Genomic DNA, 8,034 nt, shown 5'->3' with positions numbered 1-8,034 from the left:
CCCCCTAACCACCATCGTCACCACCTGCACCCCCTCTCACTCACACACAGACACATGCCGTAATAGTAAAAACAAAACCTTTGATCAGCACCATAGAGATTAACCACAGACAGTAACACATTTTTCTAGCTCAGGTTATAAACTTACCTGCTTCTTCAACTAGCCTAGCACAAGCCCAACACAGATTCAGCCCTACAAATATAACATAAAGACTGTAATGTCTGTAAGCAGGCAACAGAGAGAAGCCCATTACCTGCAGGTGCTCTCCGACTGTATGGGGTCAGCGCACCACAAAACCACTGAGACAATCATTTCTAGTGGACCAGCTTCTAGATGTATTTGTGTGGGTGCATATTTTCAACATATAAGAGAAGAGAAGATAGAACTTTATTAATCTCTCGGGTGGATTCCTCTGGGAAATTCGGTAATATGAGTGGGCACAGTGTTTCATAATTAAATAACCCATCAGAACTTTATTTTTTAGGCTTTGCTCGAGGCCAAAGTCCTGGCCTTGTACTTTATTTGAACATCACTTTTTTGCTTTGGCTTTCTAAACACGATGAACTCCCTGAAAAACAAATTGTTGCATTGTTGAGTTTAACCAATTCATGTGTATTTTCCAAAAATGACCAAGAGCAGGGGCAGGAATTACAAGTAATATACGTATTTCCCAGCATGCATCAGCACTGCAACATCAACACTTCTCAGAAAAGGCACTTATTTTTAATCAATGGAGCATGAACTGATTGCTCGAACATCCGAAATGCAGATTCTCAAGAAGAGCCTGCAACAAGAAAAATAAAGTTAGACTTTGGTTCAGAAGATAGAAGTGCAACTTAAACATACAGCAGAACTCTAATCCAATAATCCAGGTAAGTAAAACCCAGAGAGTTGATTCAGCTCATCTGGACACGTTTTCAGTGAGAGAAACGTGTCATCACTCATCTGAGTTTCAGCTTACTGCAGGTTTCCCCAACCTTCTAAACACTGCAGATGCACAGTGAGTGAAACAGGCATCACAGGCTAACATGGAGCCACAGGCTCAGCTTTAGGCCTGTTAACGTCATGACCACCGATCAATGGCGATGAGTACTATTCATGATAGTGATTTATTAACTCTTGAGTCCGCTTCCCCATTTCCTTGATAGCCATTTGCTTTTCACATTCTAAACACTGACCACTACATTATTAATAATGTATAAAAATAGTACATCTTCATTTTTTGAAGATATCTTTTGTACATTTTTAAAAAAAACGGAGAAAGCAAACGGAAAGAAAACAAAGTACATACAGATTGTTAGGGTAATAATTTAATGTGATACATGCATAGTAGCAATTAAATGACAGTGCAAGCAACAGTAGGTGTAAAAAACACAAGGGCCCATATCTGGCACATTTCATTACACTGTAAATAAAGTCACCATAAAACATTTGGTGTTCTTTATGTTATGATATGAATTCAAATACATTTTAGAGAGAGCTTTCTGACACAAACTGACGGCTGGTACGCTCCGAGTCCAATGAGCTTCATTTATGCTCAGTTAGTTCCTTCATATCTGAATTAACTCGTGGTAAAAACAGATGATTACAGACAGTCAGCTTCTGACTGATGATGGGAATACATGCGTCAAACTCAGTTGTTCAGAAATTGAGTTATATTGAATGTTTTCCTCTAGTGCTTGAAAGAATTGACAAAAAATGAATATATAAATAAAGAAATAAAGATTAAAACGATTGTTTTACACCTGTTCTGGACATAGACTAAAGATAAATGGAGCCACTGTGATGTTGCTCAGTGGGTTTGTTTGAAGTTATATTTGGATGAGAGTGTGACATGTAATCTACTAACACTAGCAGTTAGCTGCTCGTAGTGTTAAGTAACATAAAACATGTTTGAATAGTCTGAGTAAACACATTTATTTCTGTTTTAAATCAAACTAAATGACATTTGGAGCCAAGTGGTCATTAGAGGAACTTCTGTTTCTTGATTTTTAAAGTCTAGACTCTAGAGCAGGGGTGGGCAACTCCAGGCCTCGAGGGCCGGTGTCCTGCAGGTTTTAGATCTCACCTTGGGTCAACACACCTGAATCACACGATTAGTTCGTTACCAGGCCTCTGGAGAACTTCAGGACATGTTGAGGAGCTAATTTAGCCATTTAAATCAGCTGTGTTGGTTCAAGGACACATCTAAAACCTGCAGGACACCGGCCCTCGAGGCCTGGAGTTGCCCACCCCTGCTCTAGAGGTTGCTGCTTGATTCTGGGAAACATCTATAAATGGGAATAATCTGCTTAGGTTTGTATTTTAAGGTGTAATTTTCATGAGGATTTTCTAGTCATGGTGTTTTCAGCTGTGTGAGTTTTCATTCGGTTTAATTCAGTTGTATTTTATTTATATAGTGCCAAATACAATTGCACATCCACTGATAATGACTGTTAAAAATGTTATTCCACAGGTCTTCAAAACAGAAATGCAGAATGCAGAAACACACAAATAATTAAAATAAGATTGGCTAAATGTTTCACCTGAAATCATTATCATTTAATCAACTCCTTCACTGACTGGGTCTTCGTTATCTTCAACAGTGGCGCCGCACATGACACAAATCCACGTTAGAACAATGAGACTGCCTGAATGCACTCTACAGATCTACAAAGAGAACAAGTAGATTTAGCTCAGAGGGATACATCTTGTGCTCTAATAAATAACAAGCTTATTGTTTAGCATTTCCAAAATTAAAAGAGCACAAATATATATATAAAAACTCATACCTCAGAGGAGGACACATGACTTGGGAGGCCGGAAAGGATTGTCACTGGAGGGCACCCCCGTGAGGAGAGGGTCTTTGTGGGCATTTTGCAAACAGAAGTTTTTCAGTTCTGCAGCAGCCTGAGAAACCTGAAAGCAAGTGTTAGTGTTAACTAATACTGTTAGAAGTACTATAACTAAAAGAAGAGTCCTACAATAACTCCTCAGAAATATTCACAGTATGCGATGTGGAGTTTTGGTTGTTTTTGTTTTGTTGGTGTAACAGGGTCATAAATCACATTGTTATAATTACACAAAATGTGTTCTAAACCCCCAAACTGCTCCTTTTATACCTGACTTTTAGGACCTCCAAGCCTGTAGTTATGTTCATTATCAGTTAGAGCCCCTCCTTATTGTTCTTCTTCTTCTTCTTTGGTGCAAATAAATACAGTGTACCCCTTTTGCCTCTCCCCTTTTCTACAATTCCCCTGTGGGAGAGGTGGGTGTCATTTCTTTCCAACACTTTAAAACACACATATAATTCATATTTAGCCACCCTGATGTTTCTGATTGCGATTTTAGTTCAATTAATGTCATTATTAAGCCTGTTTTTGTTAGATGTTATAAGTGTGTAGCATGTGTGTATCATAAATGTGTTTTAGGCGCCATAAATGCTAGCATGAATATATACTTCTTGCTAGCTTGGAAGTTGTGGTGGGTTGAGCTAACCCTCTTCCCCACTGTTTGTATTTGATCGTAGGAGCTGGAGTGGGCAAATTATTTACTTGGAGGTCTTTCTTTCTTTTACCTTTTTTATCAGGTATGTCGGATTTCATGTTGATGTTTTTGTTTTCGGCAGCACGGTGGCACGGTGGTTAGCACTGTTGCCGCACAGCAAGAAGGTCCTGAGTTCAATTCCAACATCAGGCCGGGGTCTTTCTGTGTGGAGTTTGCATGTTCTCCCCGTGTTTGCGTGGGTTCCCTCCGGGTACTCCGGCTTCCTCCCACCGTCCAAAGACATGCAACTTGTGGGGATAGGTTAATTGGATAATCTAAATTGTCACTAGGTGTGAATGTGCGAATGAACGTGAGTTTGAATGGTTGTCTGTCCCTGTGTGTTGGCCCTGCGACAGACTGGCGACCTGTCCAGGGTGTACCCCGCCTCTCGCCCTATGACAGCTGGGATAGGCTCCAGCGCCCCCCGCGACCCTGAAAAGGATAAGCGGAAGCGAATGGATGGATGGATGTTTTTTTTTATCTTATGTCAAATATGTTACATGTAAATGCATACTTTATGTTTAATGTAAAAATAAATGCCGCCTTTTTCTACAATTCCCCTGTGGGAGAGGAGCTGGAGTGGGCAAATTATTTACTCGGAGGTCTTTCTTTCTTTTACCTTTTTTATCAGACACAACGCAGAATCACACCGTTACATTGGCATATCCCAAATAGCACAGTAAACACAGTGGAGGCCGTGTCACAGTCTGGGGCTGGATTTATCTAATGGCGTTCAGAATCGTATCAAAACTAACAGAATTATGGACACAGAAAAGTAAAAAACAGACTTTGATTTATTATGTAGTACCACTTGTAAAGCGACTGATCAATGAGCCCAAACACACTGCCAACGCAGTAAAAGGATAGCTAAATAAAACACACACACACTGAAGCTATGTGGGATCATCCTGACAGAGAATGGAACAAAAACCAGCAAACATCCAAAGAAGAACTGTTTTTAGAAAATCTTGGAGAACCTCTCCTGAAGATTACTAATAAAAAAAAGTACAGACTGTATTGAAGAATAGATGTGATCACATAAAATATTGATTTTCTAGCTTGTCAGAATTTTACAAACTCTGATTTTGCATTATATAAAAGTAAAGTCCAAGCTAAATATAAATAAATGAGAGGTGGCTCAGGACTTCTGCACAGTACTGTACATTGTGTCAATAGACATGGAATTGTCATTTCCTTTTCCAATAAATAGATATTGCACACTTTACTAAGCATACCTGTTCAACTGCTTGTTAATGCAAATGCAAATGCATGTGTAATGCATTTTGGATGTTACACTTTGTGATTTTGCCCACATTTGTTTTGCTTATCAAAATATTTAAAGTTAAAAAAAAACACTGATGCCAGTTTCCATTGCATGAGCTTGAAAATCATCTGCAAGTTGTTTCTGACACAGTGTAAGGTCCTGTTTCATGTGGATTTCCTGTGAGCCCCTCAGCCTTGTGCTTGGTCCCCAATACCCCAGTTTAACACAGAAATCATAAGAAAATGTTGCAAAACTTACAAAACTAACATCACAAATTAAATTCTTCTGTGTGTGTGTTTTGGTTTTCGGACTGTAACAAATTCCAAGAACTTGTCGGCTGAATGAAACTGTTGTGTGATTTTTTTAATTCACCAAACACAGACACACTTGAAACTGGTCTGACTTCTGTTCTAAAATAAGTAGCCACCCAACAATCAGTCCAGTCACGCAGCACCACAATTAACAAAGCTGCCACTGTGTTTGCTCCTACAGAAAAGTCTGTTTTGCCACCATTTCCACTGCACACCAAGAAATGACACTGTGAATGGCTTTCCACACGCTAACATGGGAATGACTAAAATATAGGTTATTGCAGTGGTTTGCATATCAGCTCATTTGATGTCCTTTGTGAATGCAGGAATAAATAATTCAATAATTCATTTTAGTGAGTGTATAGGCTGTATACTTTTAACAAGAGCAAACAGAGTTTAGTTTTACGCACAGAACACTTATTGAAATAACTTTTGAATTTTAATGTTCCCACTTTGACGCTAATTGACAGATTAATTAGCTGCGTCTGGCGCCGCGTTAAGCTTAGGTTGTGCTTCAGGGCGGGAGTCACGCGCAGGCAGCGGAGTAATAAAGTGTTGAGTTCAGCTGTGAAGCGAGGTGAGCTTACCTTTATCCGGCGGACGCTGGCCTCCAGACGAAGCTGTTTCACTGCCTTCTGAGCGAGGACTAAACTGCTGTTGGCGGCGCTGTTGTTCGACATGATTGAATCCAAGTAACAGAGTGAGGGGGCAAGTAGACAACTGCACTTATGTTCCAAGTTTGGGCTGTAGGAAAGTACATCTTCCGGTCCAAGCTTTCAAAATAAAATCCTGTTCGTGTTCATGACTGAAAAAGTATTTGGACCATTCAGTTAAATACATATATATATACAATACTCCATTATAACACAGTAATAAACTTTCGTTTTCTGACAGTGTTACAAAGTTGCTGCTTCCTTGACTAAATAAAACAAAAGAGTGAAATAAAATACAAATAAAATGACTTTAGGCACATGTAGGAAGTAAAGACAACACATCACAGAAATTGTAATACAAATTGTATAGAAAGGGTTTAATCTTTAAAAACACACTGTCATGGTCCTGGTTTGGTGACCCAGCCTTTGTGTTTAGCTCTTTGTTTCTGTGTCTTCGGCAGGACATGATCATAGTGCCACCTGAAGCTTCCCTGGGACACTGACAGAATGTGCTGGAGACTTCCCATTCGATGAGTCTTCTTCCTTACCCAACCAGTAGGTGGGATAGAGGGGGTGTGGAGCTTACTCTGTGACATCCTCCAGATATCTGCACAGCTGAAGCACCTGTTCACTTTCGGAGACTCAATGGGTTGACTTCCTTTCTGCTTATTTACAGTCAAGAAATGGTGCTTTATGGAGCTTCATGTAGCCCCGAGGTCAGGTGAATAGAAACCCACTTCTGTTGCAGTCTTTCCTGCTGGCAGATGACCTTTCCTAGTCATCCACCAGCCTTTCCCAGTTGTCACCTGTCCTTTTGAAGAGGTCACTGGTTTCCAAGAGTGCTCAGATTCTTTTACAGGCGCGATGTTTCTCCTGCTCTAAGCCTGTGCACTTGCTCTGCCAGCGGCAGAAGGGTCAGCTGCACGGTCATCAGCCGGAGGCTACCAATGTTGGGTGTTTTGCTCCCTATCTCAGTACATCTCCCAGTGGCGAGGCAGGGACACAGTTTGACAACCATAAAATTGTATTTCTGCACTCAAAAGTGGATTTCCAGTGAAAGTCACATGCAGCAGGTCTTATGTAGCAATGAATTTGAAAATTTTGGTGCAAATCATCCCAGTATTTGTACAGGCCATCAGTAGTGAGGTTCAGCAGTTATTGTCTTCTGTGCAAAACACAATGGAGGCTATGTCATAGTTTGGGGCTGAATTTCAGCTAGTGGTGTTGGGTGTTGGTCTTATCAAAATAGATGGAATTATGGTCACAGAAAACTGGCATCCGATTATGAGCCAGCATCCATTACCATTTGGAAATTTACTAACTAATTTTTAAACATGACAGTAATTTCAAACACATTCCCAGAGTAAACACAAAGTGCAGCACTCAGTCATGGACTGGCTTCTTCAGAACCTCGATATAAACATTACTGAAGCAGTGTATGATCATCTTCATAGAGAACAAAACAAAAGCTAGACAACATTCAAAAAAAGGGCTTTGGGATGTCTTTCAATGAGCCTGCAAAACTCCCAGAAAGTTGAGTCTGCTTATAGACATGTAGCGTTTTCAGTGGGAGAAACATTTTGTCACTCATCCGAGTGACTTCTTCAGGTCATATTGACATTAGACTGCTTAAACAGAGAGCATGCATTGAAAAATAACTGAAAATCAACATTTACTGACCTTCAAGCTCATTAGAATTGTGCAAACTCTGTTTTTGCCTTATATACTGTATTTCTATATAAACTGACACATTATCAATACATCACTGGACCTGAGGCTTGCGTTCTAGAGTGGGTGCAGCAATGTTTTGAATGCATCCATCAGAGTTTGAGTGTATTTGTGTGGGAATATTAGATAAAAGTGCTTAGATAAAAATACTGAATGAATGCGTGTGTCAAAGTACTAAAAGAGATTTGCAGTAGAACCCACTTTGAGTGCTAAAACTGAGTAGAAAGGTGCTGTGTACCAGTCCATTTACCTCTATCCTATTATCCTAGCAAAATATGACCCAATACTTTTGTACAGTACTGTACAACAAAGCACAAATTATTCTAATTAATTAATCTAACTAAACTAATTTCAAACGAAGGCTCTTAAATACTTGGTGCCTGATTTTTCACTAATTTGCCTCTTCCTAATCCTCACCATTATTATTTAACACGTGCTTCCTCTTCATACTATATAGATTTGTAGCTGGACTAAGTGCCTCTGAATGGAACTTTTTTTTTCTTTTAGGTGCTCACGAAGTTTGAGGAAACAGCATTAGCCGGGTTAAATGCAC

The 8,034-nt window shown here is 39.8% G+C and overlaps 1 protein-coding gene across 1 annotated transcript; it reads right to left on the bottom strand.

Moving 5' to 3' along the window:
* Positions 1-1,303: 1,303 nt before the first annotated feature.
* On the bottom strand, positions 1,304-5,825 carry si:dkey-204f11.64 (guanine nucleotide-binding protein G(I)/G(S)/G(O) subunit gamma-5). The gene is made up of 3 exons (XM_006806212.3): positions 5,688-5,825; positions 2,772-2,898; positions 1,304-2,649 (listed from the first exon to the last, which is right to left on the bottom strand). Exons 1-2 carry the CDS (start codon positions 5,778-5,780, stop codon positions 2,773-2,775), a joined length of 219 nt encoding a protein of 72 aa, XP_006806275.1. The 5' UTR covers positions 5,781-5,825; the 3' UTR covers positions 1,304-2,649; position 2,772.
* Between the last annotated feature and the right edge of the window lie 2,209 nt (positions 5,826-8,034).

This window comes from Neolamprologus brichardi, unplaced genomic scaffold (assembly GCF_056152115.1).
Source record: "Neolamprologus brichardi isolate AB-2024 unplaced genomic scaffold, ASM5615211v1 NODE_ptg000031l+_length_7269946_cov_1, whole genome shotgun sequence".
NCBI classification, from domain to species: Eukaryota; Metazoa; Chordata; class Actinopteri; order Cichliformes; family Cichlidae; genus Neolamprologus; species Neolamprologus brichardi.
This window is presented reverse-complemented; position numbering and strand designations above follow the sequence as displayed.

Coding starts and splice junctions, on each gene's coding strand:
- si:dkey-204f11.64 (XM_006806212.3), bottom strand. CDS start 5,780: ATGTCGAACAACAGCGCCGCCAACAGCAGTTTAGTCCTCGCTCAGAAG. Junction 2,899..5,687: donor CCAGCGTCCGCCGGATAAAG/GTAAGCTCACCT, acceptor ACTTGCTTTCAG/GTTTCTCAGGCTGCTGCAGA.